This window comes from Littorina saxatilis, linkage group LG9 (assembly GCF_037325665.1).
Source record: "Littorina saxatilis isolate snail1 linkage group LG9, US_GU_Lsax_2.0, whole genome shotgun sequence".
NCBI lineage: Eukaryota > Metazoa > Mollusca > Gastropoda > Littorinimorpha > Littorinidae > Littorina > Littorina saxatilis.
In genome coordinates, this window is record NC_090253.1 from 17,480,112 (window position 1) to 17,500,503 (window position 20,392).

Consider the following 20,392-nt stretch of genomic DNA (forward strand, 5'->3'; position numbering starts at 1 on the left):
GATTGCAAATCAGAGCCAGCATGGTGTCATAACTTCAAAACATAATTTTCAACATTGGGACTTTTTACATTTAGTCAATGGACCGATCTTTATGAAATTTGACATGAGAGTTCCTGGGTATGATATCCCCAGACGTTTTTTTTCATTTTTTCGATAAATGTCTTTGATGACGTCATATCCGGCTTTTTGTATAAGTTGAGGCGGCACTGTCACACCCTCATTTTTCAATAAAATTGATTGAAATTTTGGCCAAGCAATCTTCGACAAAGGCCGGACTTTGGTAGTACATTTCAGCTTGGAGGCTTAAAAATTAATTAATGACTTTGGTCATTAAAAATCTGAAAATTGTAATTAAAATTATTTTTGTAATAAAATGATCCAAAATTACGTTCATCTTATTCTTTATCATTTTCTGATTCCAAAAACATATACATATGTTATATTCAGATTAAAAACAAGCTCTGAAAATTAAAAATATAAAAATTAAGTAGAAGTGCAATGCCAAGGCACTGCATACCCCCAGCGAAGGACAAATCCGCTCTCTTTCTCTCACACATTCACACACCCCAAGTCACACACACACATTCACACACAAACATAGGCCCAACACACACACACAAACAGTAACACTAACACATGTGCACAAAATGAACACACACACACACACACCGCGCGAGAGAGAAAGACTACAGGGAGGCATGACGTCATGATGCATTAATTGACGTCAAAGACTTTCGACCGTGACGTAATCTTCTTACGCGAGCTTTATCCATAGACTTGGAAACTACGGAATTTCTACCCGTCCAAAGCGGCCTTGGGTGGCGTTTGCTCGTATTTTAGTTAGTATGTTCCCAATTTTTGGTCAACTTCCATCTCCAACTGTAGCCCCTGATCGGGCACAACGAATCCTTCTTTATCATGTATTATCGGTATGAACATTTCTCAAGTCGATTACAGTATAGCGTTCGTGGGATACCTCCAGCTTCGCTGGGATTATGATTAAAATAAAATTTCCGAAGTCAATTTAAAAACAATTTCATCGTATTCCTTGTCGGTTCCTGATTCCAAAAACATAAAGATATAATATGTTTGGATTAAAAACACGCTCAGAAAGTTAAAACGAAGAGAGGTACAGAAAAGCGTGCTATGCAGCACAGCACAACCACCCCCGCGCTAAATAGGCTCGTTAATTTCACTGCCTTTTGCACGAGCGGCGGACTACAGTCATTGCGAAAAAATGCAGTGCTTTCAGTTTCATTCTGTGAGTTCCACAGCTTGACTAAATGTAGTAATTTTGCCTTACGCGACTTGTTTCACTTGACAAGGTATTACCATGTCCAAACAAGATTTACAGAGCATCCAGAATTTGGCACTCACATCGCTTCCCCAGAGCGTCATGTTTATGGCCGAGCCTGACTGATCGACAATCTGCAGGTCACGCTTGGTGATCTCCTTCTGGCTCTGCCGTCCAATCACCGTGGAGAGGTCATTGCACACTTTCACCACACCAATCACGTCTGCAGACAAGCAAAATAAAATACACAGTGCACGTCATAAAGAGACATGACCAAATTCGCACATGAACTGATCACGGAAAGGCAGTGGAGACAACATTGCGCATTTTGACAACACAAATCTGATGTGCAAATGAAGAAAGTAAAGTGCAAAGTGAACAGCGTGGTGTGACAAAAGACAAACTTTTACTTGGAATGTCGAAACACACAAGCGGACTACATAATTTGTAACCAACGGGGATGGCGTTCTGTAATGAAAATATACATCTTGAACTGGTGATACAAGGGGGGGGGGGGGGGGGGGGGGGGGGGGGGGGGGGGGGGGGAGGCACAAACCAAACAGCAGCATCTCTACCACAAAGTCTGTACATCTGTTGTAAAAAAGACTTGTGCAATTGTGCAAAGCTGACTCCTGGGAAAAAAATCCTTCACCTTACCCCGATTCAAAAAGGAAACAGGTTCTTAAAACAGACAAACTAATAACTTTGTCCCCCCACCTCCTCCCCCCCTCCCCTCCCCTAGCTGTTGATAATATAATACAACACACTTTTCCCAACTTGGACACATCTTTTCACCACACAAACCCTCACCCCCCTTTAGCTCAAGGGGCACCGCCATCACTCACCCACGATGGATTTAGCCGGATGTTTCTCCATTTCATTGATGGGGACAAAGTCAAAGGTCATGCAAGGAAGGTCAACCTCCTCTTCACATTTCTCGATGACCGAGTCGTTGTTGAAGGACATTTCGTAGTCGTTCTTCACGTTGCTGTACTGCTTGTTGGCTGTTTTCAGCGAACAGCGACTCACATAATACACCTGAAGAAATAAAAATGTGCAGACATTTTATTACAAAAAGAAAAAAATATAGTGTGCGAGCACTGGTACCAGCGTCATTAGGGTTAACTGAAATCCTCTCGGTGACAGCCATCTTTGAACACACACCAAAGAAATCAGTGTATACTGGGGCCATCAGAACTCCAATAGTCTTTATTATTCAAAGTGGAGAATTAGATTAAGAACTATTTAATTCATAATTTGTTCAGGTTCTCACAGTGAGGGCACCACAAACTCTACCTTCTTATTATGAACTGTCTTTTTCCAAATTATATAATAATTACATGGAACAATCATCAGTATTTTTTTAAAACAATCATAAGCCTGTTGTTCATACCGGTGCATTTAGTATGTAGTTACCAGCAGTGACTGAATAATACCTTGTTCACTTCGAGTAGTTCATAAAACTTGTCGACAGCATCGTTGAAGCCAGTGGCCCTGATCTCGCCACTCTCATCCAGGAAGTTGACGTTGAACAGACGACCTTCACCCCTCGAGTTGCTCCAGGTGCGAATGTTACTCTTCTGTGTGACTCGCGCCCTGATGCGCCATCTAGCAACACAGCACGTGATAACGGTAAGCATTTATATCATTTACGCATGGGTGAAACTGATCAGAATTGAAAATAAGGAAAATGAGGCCGGGGTCCAGGGGCCGCCCAGGCCCTGGTGGGGTGCTGGGGCAACACTCTGCTAGAGGACGAAGCCCCCCTGAAGAAAACGAAAAATCAGCCTTTTTAAGGATAAAAGTAGGCTTCTCCTAGTATCTCAAACACACAAATTTGCACATTAAACAATGGTAACAAATGCCAAGCTGTAGTCCGATAATTCGCGTGCTCAGTGAAACAAAGACTCAGTGATGTCCGGTCACTGTGTTAGAAAAAATACGGATCAGATCGCCGGCGAATTTTTTAAATTTTTTTTTTTAATTTAAAAGATTTTCAAAATAAGGAATTCCTTATTTGACCAATTTTATTTGGCGGATTTCCACCCTGAGGCGGAAAAGTTTCACCCATGTCTACGTCAACACGTTTTCTGGCAACACAACACGTGATAACGGTAGGCTTTCACATCATCTACATCAACACGTTTTAAAATAAATAAGTAAGCCCAAAGCATCTTGTAGTTCAACCATGAATGACATTTTGCTACAGGTTAGAACTTCCAGCCTTGAAAAGACTGGCTTTGGCATGAACCGAGACCCAACAGGTGTTCTGGAGAAGTCACCACCGTTTTACATTCAACAACAGATATAGCACACAAGATGTTTCATCTTCAGAAGACTCTGTTTTAAAACAGTGATATCAGGGATCGCGTTTACGCACGATTTTTGCGTATTTGACGCATTTTAAAAGTCGCTGACGCGTTTTTTTCGCCGCGCCGCGTAAGCCATACGCAAAAATATTGTAACTTTTTCTTGTCTTCACGCAGCGCTTTTGCTCTGACTTAATAATCACCCGATCCAGAAGTGACGACAGACATGAAATCTGCGCGTCAAAACTAAAGTCCGTTTCTTTTTGCATCGAAGTATCGCAAACGAACGTAACGAGGGTATTACCAGATAATGTCTTGTCGGATAATGAAACAGACATTAGCTGCTCTCCCATCTCGCGCTTCCAAAAGGCGGAAAGTGTGTCTAGTCGTATTAGAGCAAGAAACAAACTCGCAAGGCCCGAAGGTTGGAGACAGCAGGGGTGTTATTCGACAGGCGTGCGCGGAGTTCGACAGGAAAACTCGCCGTATTTAGGTAAGGAGTGTCTTTAAGTCTTTCGTGCGTGTTTTGTTTGTGTCTGTACGTGTTTTCGTAGTTCGCAAAAATATTGGTCCGTGACGCGTTTTTTTCGTTTCGTTGCGTATGACTTACGCGTTTTTTAAAAAGCTAGCGCGATCCCTGGATATTCTACTTTTGTCTCTCACACTATTTTCACTTGCCTTTCCCCCAAAAAAAGGACAGTGGAACCCCCCTTTTAAGACCTCCAAAAATCTGAGAAAATCAGGTCTTAAAAAGGAAGAAGTCTTAAAATGGGGGTAAATTTACAGAGGTTATGAACAGAAAGTCTGAGAAAATGCTCACCTGTTTTGGTAGGGAGTAAGGGTGGCAATTTTGTGGACGCGGTCAGAACCTGGGGTGCCGGGCCCTGCTTGTGGCCTTTTGGCACCGAAACTGTTGGACGACTGCATAGGTGATGTGGCATTGTTGCCTGCCAATGGGAAAAAGCTTGAGATGCATAAGACAGAACAAGTATAGTAGCCTACAGGATGGTTCTCACACATGTACCCTTGACACAAAATCCATAGCATACCCAACACAGAATCTAAACCTCCGCTCCTCTGTAGACACTAGAATATTCCGTCTATCTTCTTTTAGTCGCAAACAGCACGGCCAGAGAGCCTTCTCCCACTCTGCTGCCGTTGCGTGGAACTCTCTCCCTTACTCTATCCGACACTGCCAAACATTCTGTTCCTTCAAATCAAACCTTAAAACACACTTCTTCACCCAATATTTCGATTAATTTTATTTCAACATGGTGCATTTTTGAATCAGGTGTTTGAATGTTTGAATGTTTTGCCTGTGTTAGTATGCTTGCAGATTGTATTGATGTAGTGTTTGAGTTTCGTTGTTCACTTGTGTGCTGAATGCTGCTGCACATGCTTTTGCTTTGCTTTGTATGTATTATGTATGTTTGTCATTGTAAAGCGCTTTGAGAATGTAAAGCGCTCTATAAATCTCCCATATATTATTATTATTATTATTAATTGCACAACACATTAAATGTAGCACAGACTCAAAATATAAGTATCTTAGATTCAAAGTCTGTTTGAACGTGCAAGCATCAAAGATGGAGAAGCCAGACATTGATTTGGGATGGCAGAAAAAATCAAGAAGTGACAAATATCACAACACATCAAAACACATCAGAAAGTAATCTGTGATTTAAGACTGTTGACAGTACACTTAGAATTAAGGTTCTAAACCGTACCTCCAGCAATGCGAGCAGGGTTGAGCGGAGGGCGAGCAAGAGCAGGGGCTGCACGGCATGAAGTCTCTGCACAACAGTAACAGAAGCTATGATGAAATTACACAAGTTATTCTGCCAAAGCAAGCTCATACTTTAGAACACAACATGAGGCCTGTGAGAAGCTGTCCGGAATGGCAGAGTCACTGCAGAGGACTGCGGCCTTCGCCCTAAAGATGTTACTGACATTCTAGCAGAAGCATGGATCGGAACACAGAAAAGAACTTTCTTTCTTTATTTGGTGTTTAACGTCTACCACGAAGGTTATATCGCGACGAGGGAAAGGGGGGAGATGGGATAGAGCCACTTGTTAAGTGTTTCTTGTTCACAAAAGCACTAATCAAAAAATTGCTCCAGGGGCTTGCAACGTAGTACAATATATGACCTTACTGGGAGAATGCAAGTTTCCAGTACAAAGGACTAAACATTTCTTACATACTGCTTGACTAAAATCTGTACAAACATTGACTATATTCTATACAAGAACCACTTAACAAGGGTAAAAGGAGAAACAGAATCCGTTAGTCGCCTCATACGACATGCGGGGTGCAGAGAAATAAGGATGTGGAAAAGAAGACTTTTGGTAAGTGAAATAAAGGTGATGGATCCAGTCAGGTAGAAATAAGACAACAAGAAAAGAATTGGAAAACTGCAGGGAATAGTATGGAGAGTTTTCTTGGAAGGAAATATAGGTGAAAGGACTGGTAAGGCAGAAATAAGACAAAAGAAGAGAAGAAACAGAACCGTTAGTCGCCTCTTACGACATGCTGGGTAGCATCGGGTAAATTCTTTCTAGTCCCAACCAATATGGGACTCCCCCTAACCCGCGGGGGGTACAGAAAAGAACACAAAGCACTGTTAAATTCTTCTTCCAAGTAAATGTAGGCTTCCCTGCCATATCACTTTCTAAGGAAGGTGATTGCGAGGATTCGTGTTGTTCGCAGCCGTTTTGCTAAAGACTTAAAACTGAGTTCTGGAATTTACAAAATAATCTTCGGCACATGTTGTGCATACAAAGATTCGGAAGGTACTAACAGAAAGTTAACACTGAGACACTTGAAATTGTTCTACCAGCCTAGTGGGGAAATAAACCCAGGAAAACAAAAACTGCAGTGCTATAGATACATCAACCACTAGGCCATCGTACCATGTCAAACAAGTAAACTTTCTCTGCATTGATGCTTAAAAGTAAAACATGTGCTACAAAAAAAGAAAAATAGTCAAATATAGGATAATGTTTTCTGCAAGCCCTTTACCTTGGACAGGTGGTGGTTGGTCTTGCTGTGGGGCAGGTGCACTGCCTGAAAACAGAATGACATACCTATACATCCACATCACAACAATTGTAAACGAACGACACAGCCAACTATATATATATTGTAACTAAGCTTCCTTACAAGTACATAAAACGGGCACCCCTTTCTTATACAGTATCAAAGACGGTTATGGTAAAGAAACTTTTTTTTTCCAATCTCAAACTTAAATTTTGTTTAAATGCTGTAATGTGTGTATTTTTTCCCCCCATATAGACTTTCTTTCAGACAAATACTATTTTTGTATATATATACTGTATAATATCCCTTTTCCGAGCCATTGTAAAGTGTTTCAAGTTGTACTTGCACAGAAGGGCTATATAAATGTTCTGTTTATAATATTATACTATCTGGTTACTGTAACCACATAATTACTTTTTGAGGGGCCTCCGTGTAAACACATGAACTGATGAAGAGATGAATGTCCATGATTTTTCTTCGAGAGAAAAAAATAAATCAAAACAAAATTCCCATTAAGCATGTACTCACCGGCCGCATCCAGCTTCAGTTGAGTTGGGTTTCCGATCTTCTCCTTGACCTCCGACCCCTTCCTCAGCACCTCAAGGTCGAGAAGGATCAGGATACGCCTGAGGACACAAAACATGTTTTCCATTACCCTGCATCACAGCCACACCTCTGCATAAAAAAAGGGACGAAATGCACAAATATGGTTCACTTAAAAACTACGCCATACAAATACAGAAACACATTACTTTAAGTCATTGTGCATTTTAGTTAATGGACTGATGATGTCATTTGTATGGAGTCGACGCACGTGCGAGGATATGTATGTGTGGGAGGGGGGGGGGGGGGGGGGCGCGGGAGATGGAAGCTTGCTGTATGTTATGTAATGTATATATTGTGTGTGATACGTGGAAATGTGATACTATTTATTTGCATGTACAGCAGTCCCTCTCATGAACGGACACCCTTGGGCCATAGCAAAACTGTCCGTACATTGCAGGTGTCCGGTCACGGGAGGGGTGACCACACCACCCCCTCCCCCATACACGCACACAGCGACACACAAACAACAGGATTGAGTCTATGCTAATCAATTCTTGTGGCTACTAAACAATAACAATAAACTCCTAATACTTCTTTAAACGTTCTGTAAAAATGATTTGTTTGAAAAGTGTTAAAAAGAAGAGATAAAATAAATCCTCAAGGCCGTGAACACACTCACCATGCACTGACATACGAAAGCAGCCACACAAACACAGCACAGAGGAGCGTGTGCAGATGCTTTGCAAGAATAAGCTTGAAAACCAGTTTGAATAAATAGCAGCAGATAGAGCTGCATGTCATAATCATGTAATTTATTTTCATCTTGTCTGGCTTTATTGACTGCATGCCGATCATGTGGCATGGCAGTGACTTTTCACTCTTCAGTCGGAAATACACTGTACATAACACAGCTCTCACTCTTCCTCACTAAATGCCTACCCCAAGCCGTGACAACTGATGCTTGGAAATTGTGTGGAAGAGTACACCTCTCTATTTCTCTCCAATGCTCTTCCTGCTGACAAGCAGTGACACCGGACACCCCACCGAGTTTAGCCAGCTACCCCTCCCCCTCCCTCCCTCTCTCTCTCACTCCCTCCAGCCATGTACTGTTTGGGGCTGTGGCCAGAGAGGTCAGCTCCAACTGTTCACTCAGAGCAAAACCAGTTGACTGTGTCGTAACTTTTGACAAAGCAAGACAATTGAAGGGTTCACAGATTAGGCAACCGACTCACTGGTCAAGGCTGAGGGGAAACAAGAGTATCTTGTCAATGAAAGAGGTTACACACAGACACACGATGCTGAGAACTGTGGCCGGTTTTTCACTCTCTTTCGCTCAGGACCTTCATCGACTGTGGTTTCTGTTGTTTACGTCCAACAGACAAGAATAAAGAGCACAGTGCAGTTTCATGTTGGCATCTTCGCATGTACTCCACTCCTGACCAAAACTACCCCCCCCCCCCCCCCCCCTCCTGATGGGTACAGGTGCACTCAAGTTACCAGTGACTGTCGTCACGCCATTGCGGCTGTGATCTTTGTACCAAGAGCCGGACTGCTCTGTTATCGATTTTGTTGTGGTGAAAATTTGACGATGGTCTGTCCGTACATTGGAGGTATGACCTGCTGTTGGGACCGAAAATGAGTGTCCGCGTCCACGTTTTGCAGGTGTCCGTTTAAGGGGGGGCAAATATAGAAGGAAAACACTCCGTGCCGAGCAAATGTGTCCGTACATGTCAGGTGTCCGCTCACGCCGGGGGCCGTACATTGCAGGGACTGCTGTATGATACAGGTACAAATGTGATAATTGTAGGCTTATACTAGTGATTACTGTGTGTGATACATGAAATGTGATATGAATGCTGTTTTTATATGTTATACTCTTACTTTCTCCCAAGCGCAAGACAAATTCTTCTATGAAAATTGAAGCCAATAAAATTTGAGTTGAGTTGAGTTGAGTTGAAGTCTGAGTGGAATCAGAGAACTCTTGAAAAACAACCCCCCACACTCATAACAAAGACCTAGAGACACCTAGTATTTGAACAGGGAGACTGACTTTCAAGGAAATAAATAACCCCCGGGGTCCAGGTGTTCTATCCCTCTCACCTGGATTAAACTAGAAGTATAAAACATGTTAGTTACAGGTATAATTAAAACAAAAAAATTGTTTGGCTTTCGTGGAAATCCGCGAAAATTTGGATTGCCCATTTTAGGGTCTTCAAAACTCTGATTTGTTCTCTCTCTCTCTCATAAAAATAGGCTAGGAAAACAAGCATTCCCCTTGACTTTCTAAATGGTCTCCACTGTATATGAGTTTCTGTACAGTAAGAAGAACTGCTGTATATATTTGCCCTTAAACACATACTTGTCTTGCTGAATGGTGTTGCACAGGTATCTGTTGACTCGGATGACACAGAGGGCATCGATTTCATTGTTCTCCATCATGGTGTTCAGCTGTGTAGCCAGCATCACATCTGGAAATTAAAAGACACATCTGATACAACTTGCACAGCTGAACATTTACAAACATGATGAGACCCAGAATACAGTATGAGTATGAAATACTATGATAATACATGTACGTTGAACTTGGACTTCAAAATGCAAACTGAGATACATGTATACAAAAGCTTAGACTAGAGTGAGAGAAACCAAAACGGATAAAACCATTTAATTTGTATGGAAGTTGAAATCCCTGTATTGAAAAAGACTATACACAGACAAAGTTCACTAGCTTACAATACGCAATACAGACTCAAACTTACCATGTGTACAATGACACAGTCAGCGGAACTACAGACAGTGAGACACTCCCCTCCCACCCAGACACTTCAGATGAATTATGAAAACTCTTGTAATTTGGTCACTGTCCATCCAAGTCCAAATAAACAGAACAGAACGCTCAAATACTGAACAAAGAATGGTTAAAAAGGATCACATAAGAAATGTCCCTTTGAGCCTAAAATTTTACTTTTAGGGGTACCGTGATCTAAAAATATATTGATATATAGCTATTCTGATGGACACGTGGGGGAATTCGGGGGCTGTGATTGGATGGTCTCACACATCCCTTTTCCGATCATCAAAGCATAATGCTACGGAAGTCGACCATTTTTGCCAATATCCAAAAGCATATTGGCAATAACAACAAGAAGGGCAAAGCCCATACGACTCACATGCTTGACCTTGACCTTTACATGACCTTGACCTTCAGGGTCAAGGTCAAATAACTAAACCTAGCAATAACATCATACACTAAGAACTGCTTTACACATTTTTCCTACCAAAATACATGTGACCTTAACCCAAGGTCAAGGTCATCCAAGGTCATGCAACACAAAGCTGTTAATTCAAGACATAGGAAGTACAATGGTGCTTATTGGCTCTTTCTACCATGAGATATGGTCACTTTTAGTGGTTCACTACCTTATTTTGGTCACATTTCATAAGGGTCAAAGTGACCTTGACCTTGATCATATGTGACCAAATGTGTCTCATGATGAAAGCATAACATGTGCCCCACATAATTTTTAAGTTTGAAACAGTTATCTTCCATAGTTCAGGGTCAAGGTCACATCAAAATATGTATACAATCCAACTTTGAAGAGCTCCTGTGACCTTGAAGCAAGGTAAACCAAACTGGTATCAAAAGATGGGGCTTACTTTGCCCTATATATCATATATAGGTGAGGTATCCAATCTCAAAAACTTCAGAGAAAATGTGAAAAATGTGAAAAATAGCTGTTTTTTAGACAACATTTATGACCCCTGCGACCTTGACCTTGAAGCAAGGTCAAGATGCTATGTATGTTTTTGGGGGCCTTGTCATCATACACCATCTTGCCAAATTTGGTACTGATAGACTGAATAGTGTCCAAGAAATATCCAACGTTAAAGTTTTCCGGCCGGCCGGCCGGACGGACGACTCGGGTGAGTACATAGCAGACCTGTTTACCCCAAACCCGAGGCAAGAGTACTTTCCCACAAAGTTGAGTGTATTTTTCAAAAAGTTGGTGTACTTTGCAAGCAAAACCATATGGGCTAGGGAAAATGTACGCGTGGGTGCAAACGTGTTTGTGTAAGAATAGCATGTCTTGTGAACACCTTCAGAATGTAACTCCTTCCAATACACAGGGTCCCCACTGGTTTTTAGAAACAAAATTCCATGACTTTTCCATGACTTTCCATGAGCCTCAATAACATTTTCCATGACTAGATCCACAGGTTGCCATTTCCGAACACGCAAACTTTTTACGTCTTGTCACTGCCAGTTTTGACACTGGCTTGCTTTGCACTGAATTTGAGTCAGTTTCTACGCAGTGTCTCTTCGACAAGCAAGTCAAGCATTTGCTACGCAGTCAGATTATCGGTAATGTTTGCTGGTCCTGTCATTTCAAAGGTTAACTTCTTTTTCTTTCTTATTTTTGTTAAATTCCATGACTTTCCATGACTTGAATTGGAATTCCATGACTTTCCAGGCCTGGAAAATTAAAAATCAAATTCCATGACTTTCCAGGTTTTCCATGACCTGTGGGAACCCTGAATACAACAGGAATAAAACAATTTTATTTACCTGTCAGTTTATAGCATTATAACCATTGTCTTCCAAACAGATTGATAATGAAAAGATAAAGTTCGTGAAATAACATCTGCGGTTGACAGTGGCAAGTTCATTTTTACAATCATCTCAGAAAACATTGCTTCAGTGCGGACTACAGCCTTTTCTTCTGGCAGGATTTGCTTTGCGGGAATGAACTTCATAATTCCTTGGCAGCTTTCAGCGGATTTCTTTGCAGCAACCTTGTCCAGGTGAGTTTTGGAACTGCAGTTGTGTCGTTCGATGTCATATTTCCCAGCATGGGCAACGGAGAAATCTGATTTACAATACTTGCAGTGTGCATAACTTTTTCCCATAGTAGACTCCACAATTCCTGGCTCTTTCTTATATTTCTCCAAGAAAATCTGCTGCTTCTGCTGTTTAGACTTGGTACAGTCAACCGAAACTAGCACATTTTTCCGCTTCATTTTGCCACGATTGTCCAGACGATCGCACGTGCCAACAACTGAACAAGGTTTCCACAGCTGAAGACTCGCGATCGCTGTCATGCTTATCTCCCTTCAACCGAAACCGGTATCAGTTGTACCATTCCGTAATCAGCACACCAACACCGGAACACGTATTCTAGACTTTTCCGTAGGCGTATTTTGTGTGTGTGTCGCGTATTTGCGAACCGATAATAATTTGGCATACAAAATACGCCCAAATCGTACTGGTAAACAGGTCTGACATAGACTCACTTTTGCTTCGCATGTGAGTCAAAAACGCATGGTTCTGGTTTACCCATTTGTACCACACGATGTTTCAATCGACAACAGCATACACTGACAACTTGAAATTCTTCTCGGGAATGTTTTTCAGCTTTACAAATGTCGATAGCATACCCTTTTCTGCTAACTTCCCGATGAAACAGGACTAAACCAATTATTTTCTCTCCCTAAACAACACAAAATGCCCAAAGTCAAAAGATGAAGTACAAACAGGGGAGTAAAACGGAACAGCCGTTTTTGTGTGCCTGTGTGAGCTCAGTTGCCGACTGACACAAACTTTCGCATTCGGCTTTTCTTATTTCGTAACTCCACACTAAATACCCCACTTCCCCTCTGAAGTATTGATGTACAACCCATGGCACTAACATTCATGTAGTCGTTTATAAAGTCCTGAGGTTGAAAAATTCGCTTCATGACGAGACAAGTATAAATGCCATTCACCCAAACTGAAAACTTCGCTGCCGTCTGCTCGCGTTGTACGGATTAGCTGTTCTCTTCTCCTCCTCTTGTTGCATCCTAGTTCTTCAGTTGTTTCTCGTTTTCCGTTGATGTTGTATTTTGGTCTTCTTCATAAGTAGTCTTGTTCAAAATTAAAAAAAACTCTAACTTCTTTTTGTTGTATACGAATGAACTAATAAAAAGCTGTTTAACAGCTGTGTTGTCAAATCGAGTTTTTTTCCAAAGTCAGTGTGGCGCCTGCGCAAAACTGCGCAGAAGAAACGGCGTCTGCTATCAAAACCTGAGATCAACGCATCGACGCAAAAACTGTCATTTTGTAAGTTTGGAACAACAAATCAAGGTCAGAACAGCTATATAATCGCTATTGTATTTTCAGCGTAGCAATAGGGTCCGATATTTAGACTCGAACAAGTATAATGCGACTTGTCTTCGACGGCATTATACTTGTCTCGTCTAAATAGTAAATATCGGACCCTATTGCTACGTTGAAAACACAATAGCTGTTAAAACATACATGTACCGGTACTCTCTCTCTCCGTCTTTCCCTGACTCCTCTGAGCTTCTATCTAAAATTCAATATTTCAAACTTCCCATGATGTGATTGTGTAAAGCACCAAACAATTCCTTACGTGAATATGTTGCTTCTCCGTCAGAAACAAGCAGCCTGTAGCGGTCGTTGGCTCCATTTGCTGCAATCTTTTTCAAGTTCTGAAAACAAAAAAAGAAAATAAGTTAACTTAATGACAATTCCATAATAAGCAGTGTTGTCTTCAGTCCCACACATAGGTTTTTGTTGCTGTAATCATCTCAGAAAACTACTTGACAGATCTTCATGAAACTTTACATACAACTACTTCCAGATGATATTCCAGGAAATGTTTTTCTCTTGTTTTAAATGTCCTAGATGACGTCATATCCAGCTTTCAATGAAAGTTCAGGAAGCACTGTGACAGGACAATCTTCTGTTTCCATCAAATTGATTGGAATTTCTCTCTGCATAACGTAACATTTTCAAAAAGAACACAACACATTATTACATACGATCATAGAGCTCTTGCAAAGAGATCAAGCACCATAAGTGTAATTTAAATTTATACATAGATCTCTGAAAGGGGGCAGTAGTTTAAGCCCTTGTAACTGTAAGAGAAGACGAGGAAGAACTTCAAGAAGACAGACAGTGAGAGGGAGAGATATAATTGATATAAATTAACACACTTACAATAACTTGAAGAACAGCCTGCAAACCTGGTGGGCTATCCTTCACCATTTTCTGCCGAAGAAAGAATTTTTTTTTTTAAAAGCGTTCAGCTCGTACAACTACAAGTTGTAGTTGTAATACTAATAGTCTAAAACTAATTTAAGAAATATTACTAAGGTAGTAAGAGTTATAACTTAGACTAAGTTTGCTTCGATCACTGGCCCCCGTAGCGCAGTGGTTAACGCATCGGGCTGCGGGCCACTTTGAGGGTGCTCAGGTTCTGTTTACCTGACCAACACCGCAGGTGCGGCAGTTCTCGGGCCTGGTTGATGCCAGGATATATTATGACAGTAAGCGTAGAGTGCTGCCCTGTCACGTAGTCTCAAACCAAAATTGGAAATCCAAAGCATCATCATTATAATCATCCTCATCTCATTAATCATCCAAAACTATAAATTGTCCTTGCTCTTGTGGGCCTTCATGCCCGGAGTTCTCATGGTGACCTTGGTCTCAGTGTTCCTGTTCGATCCTTCCCTGAATAGTAGTTCTGCTGTCAGTCTTAAACTAAACGTGTGACGTTCTGGGGGGTCGACGGAGGGACGTGGTGGCGGTCTGCTCTCTGGAGGGGACGCTCACTTAGTCTGGCTCCGCGACTTAAGTGAATGTCGTTAGTAGGGGGCATAGTAGGTAGTGGGCTGCGTCCGTTAGCTCGGGAAGTGACTCAGCAGAAGTGCAGTGTCATCTTCCGAGGGTAGCCCACCGCAGCGACCCCGGGAGCGTCTGTAAAATCGGTAAGTCTGGCAGCGGAACGAAATTCAGATGTGGATGGAGCAGTGAGTGCAGGGACGGGGCGGTGTGAGAGCACAACGGGACAAGGAACAGGTGTATAAGAACGACGGGAAAAACAAAACAAAACAAAGTTTGCTTCGATCAACATAAAATCAACCTTATACACCCCATAGAGTACCTGTTATGGTCTCATACACAAGCAGGGGGCGCAGGGAATTCCACTTTCTGATTCGGCCTCGTTGATTTTGTAAAATAAAAACTCGACACTGAAAATTAAACCCCTCCCTTCCATAGTACTGATGATCGAGCTTAGGTACTTTACATTCATGGGGTCAAATTCGTTCAACCAAATTTGTTTATATAAGGCCTAAAAAAAAAATAGGTGTGGTTACGGTAACCCGACCTACCCTATTTTTTGGGGCCGACCCTATAACTTTTTATTACATTTGTCAAAAAACACACCAAAAAACAAGTAAACGAGTGCAGAAAACGCAATGAAAGCGAAAGCGCCCGAGTCGCACACTTATTTCCCTGTCAAGTAGGTTTAATTTGTACACATTAGAAAAAAAAGTTTAAAACAAAAAAAGTGATTGCCTACCTTCCTACCCTATTTTTTGGGGCTATGTTACCGTAACCACACCTATTATTTTTTTTGGCCTAACCGTAAAAATTTGCTTCAAGTTCAACGTAAAAAAGTAAAATCTTTCCCTTCTCATTCAGGAAAACACTCAGTTCCAGGGTGTTGCAGGTAGCTGTTTCCTCCTTGGGGATGAAGCTACCAGGGGAAGGGATTGTGCTGGAGGTGCGGGTAGAGGGGTAGCCCTTCCGGTGCTCCCCCTTGAACCTCCCTAGTCTAGGACCCTGGGTCTTCGCGAGGTGGCCATTGTGGCGTAATCCCTCCAGACTAGCATAACGTTTCCCTATCCCAAGACCGACCGTGCGTGGTCTATGACCACATCCTCTACGAGGTGACCCTATCAACTAGGCAGCGCAAGCCCCTAGGCGAAACACGGCGGATCTAGAGGAGAGAACCTCGATAAAAAAAATCTGAGCTGCCGCGAAGACGGAGCATGTTGGCTGAGGACAGCGGGCAGACCTTCTGTGCCGACACCCGTCAACAGGAGAAAACCAGGCATGCACGCATCAAACCCAACATGGCCATACAAAACTCAGTTCACGTTTTCGAAGACATTTTGGGGTGAAATCTCTTACATGTCACCACCAACTTCCTTCACTTGTGTAAAGCCGAGCGGTGGTAGCTTCACGGAAACATTAACTGTCTGTATCAAAGATGTTACCGTGCGTGTGTTTTTAAAAGGCATTTGTCAGGATGGCATTCAAACCACACACACCAGACGAACAGACGAATGAAACACTTCTGACAACAAAATGTAAAGTCAACAAGAGCGTTATAAGATTCCAAATTGTATTCCGACAAAAACAATCAAGACAAGAAGAGCAAACGCTCGATCGAGTCACTTTCGCAGTTCTGAATATTATATGAGGCATCAGATGGACAGGAAGAAATTGCTATTCACAACACAATGAGTCACGTTCACATAAAATTTGAGCCCGGTCACTTTTATAGTTTCCGAGAAAAGCCCAACGTTAAGTTGTGTGTTGCCAAACAGAAAAGGCTAGTTATCTCCCTTGTTTTTCTGATAACGTTCGTAAAAGGCTACAGATGTAAATACTTTGATGTAAAGAATAATCCTACAAAGTTTCAATCACATCCGATGAACTTTGTCAAAGATATAAAATGTCTAATTTTTCCTTTGACGCTGACCTGTGACCTTGAAAAAGGTCAAAGGTCAACGAAACCATCGTTAAAGTGTAGAGGTCATTGGAGGTCACGACTAAACAAAATATGAGCCCGATCGCTTTGATAGTTTCCGAGAAAAGATATAAAATGTCTAATTTTTCCTTTGACGCTGACCTGTGACCTTGAAAAAGGTCAAAGGTCAACGAAACCATCGTTAAAGTGTAGAGGTCATTGGAGGTCACGACTAAACAAAATATGAGCCCGATCGCTTTGATAGTTTCCGAGAAAAGTCCAACGTTAAGGTGGTGTCTACGGACGGCCGGCCGGCCGGACAGACTAACACTGACCGATTACATAGAGTCACTTTTTCTCAAGTGACTCAAAAACATACGTGGGCTATGTGAGTTCTTCCATAGAAAATATATCTGTAAGAATCTAGGTTGGCATTCCCTTAACTAAATCTGAGTCTTTAACCTACCGAAAAATCGGGCATGACCCGTAGGAACCCTAGTGATCTTACTCTTTGAAAACAAAACCTAAGTCCTAATCTGGATGAAAAATCGGGCAGGGGTTCGGGGCCTGGACAAAATCGAGTGACGCCACTCGATCACTGCTTGTTGGTAACCTTAGAGTAGCGCGCACTACTCTAGTCTAATAAGCCTTGTGGTAACCGAGTAAACAGCGCGCACTGCTCAATATTGCCAGTGGGACAAGAGTTGCGTATCGAGGACGTGGTCTGTCAGGTCAGGCACTAAGGCACACATACCATCAAAACCACAAGCATAAGGAAAGATTCCTGTACCTTTAACCCAGCTCAATGTATCTTCTCCAGGGGAGAGGCACCAAGCATTTGCGCAAACTCCCTCGCTATTCGCCTGGCTTGATGCACTCCCCCCGACCTCATGAGGACAGCGGCTTTTATAGCTAACGGGGCTTCCTCCCACGTCACCCTAGCGAGACCAATGAGAATCTCGCTCTGGCAGCGCGGGAGCAAAGGGGAGGGGAGATGGAGGGGCCCGAGCCTGCTGCCAGCCTCCTTATCAACTGAAGCTAAACTCCTCAAATATACACAAAAGCTCTTCTGTTAAGAAAACCCACATAAAAAATGATGTACATACATATGTCATCAAACGACAAACCTTACAACGCATCTGTAGATACCAAACACTTGTAGGTAGACAAAAACGCAGACGAACTGCAAAACTTCCAATTACACCCTGTCTTTTAAAGACTGAGCAATTATGTTACACCCAAAAATACTTCTCCTTTAACATGCAAAACATACGCTAGACGTCCATATCAAGCGGCAAATCCATGCCCATTAAAAAAAAAAAAAAATGCTGCGTGCTCAAAGCAACAACGGCCATTGCCATAACAAAAAAAACGTCGGCACACACCGGTTTCATCTGTCTTTATACATTCGCATAAGCCACATATACGATTAACCTAGCGCCTACATTCGGCCGAATAAATGAATACATGTATTGAATATACGAATGAAAGGGATACCGAGGAAAAGAATGGCAAACTAAAATAGGGAGAGAGAGAGTACGCGTTTGTGAATATATATAGCAGCAGAAAACGCCAAGCCTAGTAATCAGCCAAACGAAAGAGAGGGTAAAAAGAACACGCCCCTCTTCAGTAAACCTTCATATTAAAAACTGATTGTAAAAGTACTAAAACTCAACCAAGATGGTCCTAAAACAAAAAGGGACTTTATGTGTTGTATCCAAAAACGATGTAATCAAAACATTACAAGAAAGGTGGGGCAAAGAAGATTCTAAAATCTTCAACTCAATCATTTCCTACAGCTACGTGGGGGGTAAAGTCCAGTCGCGGGAGGGGGGACTAGAACCCTCCATGGTCAGTCGCTTCCCAGGGCCAGCCAAGCTCGCCTCGGCACCACATGTGAAAGTAATTAACTCGCTCGGTACCGGAGTTTCACTAAGGAATAGAGTTTTGGCTGCACAAAAGTTGCCGGATTAAAATGACCTACTTTCTCTCTCTCACACAAAACATACACAAGATGTTCGTATCCAATGGCAAATCTCTGCCAATAAAACCAACCGGCAAAAACAACTCATGCTCAATACATGCACGGTCACTGCCGTAACCAAAAAAACAACCCACTTGTACACACACAGTTCATTCTCTTTGCACATCATCAGTATATCTGATTAACGTGAAGCCAACATGTATTCTACTGAACAAATGGGTACATGTATTTAATATATGAATAAAAGGAATATCAAGGAAAAGGGTGAAAAATAAAAGAAATGAGCAAGAGAGAGAGAGAGGGTGTGCGTGCATGTGTATGTATGTGTGTAGAAGCGGGAAACATTAACTCTAATCTCAGCAACCTAAAGGAAGGGGAGAAAAAATGCGTTGCATCCAAAAACGAGGTGATTAAAACGTTATTTGAAAGGGTAGGGATATTCAAAAACTCAAATGTTTGTCACTCTGTACCGTACAACTACCTGAGTTGCCAGCTCAGCCATTTCGGTCCCTTATCTGGGGGAGGGGCGGAAAAAGGGGGGGGGGGGGGAAGGGTGGAGGGCTAGAACAAAGACCATGCCACGGTCAGTGAGTCTGCTCTTCCAGGCCCATCTAGCCGACCTCAGCACTGCATGTGCACTGACAGAGAGTCTAAGAGCAAAAAAAAAAGGGGGGGGGGGGGGGGGGGGGGTTTGGGGCCCAGAGCAACTGTGGTGGCCAGCCTGCCCTTCAGGTCAGGTCAAGCTGGGGGCAGTGCCACAGGTGTGTAAGCAATTAACCGCTTGGCACCCAAGCTAAGAGAAAGAGGAAAAACCCATTTCGGGAGCACACAAGTTGTCGACCTATTTATGCACTGGCAGATACACAAAAAAAACGTAGGTGTATGCACTTTTCTCCACACTTGCAAGAAACTAACAAGTGACATGTGTCTCTTCCTTAAATAAGTGTACTTCTTTAATTTAAGAAAAAAACCTTTTCAGTCTGAGTAAATATCAAATCAGAAAGCTGAATAGTGAATGAGGGGGAAAGCTGTTACATGGGTACCAGAATATGAAGGGTCCATACATTTTCACCCAAACTTGCAAGACTGTTGAACTTGAACAGTCATAGTCATACATTCAGGCATGGGAATTGAAAAAAGTATAAAAGGCTGAACATTTGTAAGTAGGGGGGTTCGGGGGCATGCCCCCCCCCCCGGAATTTTTTTCTCTCCAAAGAACACAAATGGTGCAATTTGGTGCCATCTAAGCTCCAAGCTTGCCAGGAACACAAAAAAAAATTCGGCGGAAATTTGCCTTTCGGCGGACAATTTCCAAGCCTGTACATTACAAAATCCTGCAACTTACTCAGTTCCTGACAATCACAGTGAACTGAATCATCATCCTAATAAAGTGTGAGATGTACATTCCTACGAAACAGCTATATGTTTTATAGTAAAGTCGAGCCTTACCCCAAGCGCTCCCGCAGTAAGTGTAGCCATTTTTATGTCTGTCGTTGAAGGCTTCGATGATGATAATAGACGATCACTTTCTTCTGGTGGTGGTTCCACACAACTTGGCGCGTTTACTTCTTATCTGTAGGGTTGAACGCATGCGCCCGCCATCATATCCGGTAGGAGAAGCGAAAGTAGAATACTCTCTTATCAGTGACTTTCCAGATAAGTATGCTTCGCAGCGCCGTC

General features: G+C 42.3%; 1 protein-coding gene across 1 annotated transcript in view; it reads right to left on the minus strand.

Moving 5' to 3' along the window:
- Positions 1-20,320, minus strand: part of LOC138975486 (replication protein A 70 kDa DNA-binding subunit-like) — a 31,534-nt gene extending 11,214 nt beyond the window's left edge. The window contains exons 1-11 of the mRNA XM_070348186.1: positions 20,162-20,320; positions 14,187-14,237; positions 13,597-13,675; positions 9,546-9,654; positions 7,169-7,266; positions 6,623-6,667; positions 5,331-5,396; positions 4,424-4,550; positions 2,731-2,902; positions 2,140-2,332; positions 1,378-1,517 (exon numbers count right to left, since the gene is read on the minus strand). Of these exons, the coding sequence (XP_070204287.1) occupies positions 1,378-1,517; positions 2,140-2,332; positions 2,731-2,902; positions 4,424-4,550; positions 5,331-5,396; positions 6,623-6,667; positions 7,169-7,266; positions 9,546-9,654; positions 13,597-13,675; positions 14,187-14,237; positions 20,162-20,191 (1,110 nt within the window). The 5' untranslated portion in view covers positions 20,192-20,320. The remainder of the gene's footprint in view (positions 1-1,377; positions 1,518-2,139; positions 2,333-2,730; positions 2,903-4,423; positions 4,551-5,330; positions 5,397-6,622; positions 6,668-7,168; positions 7,267-9,545; positions 9,655-13,596; positions 13,676-14,186; positions 14,238-20,161) is intronic.
- Positions 20,321-20,392: the final 72 nt, after the last annotated feature.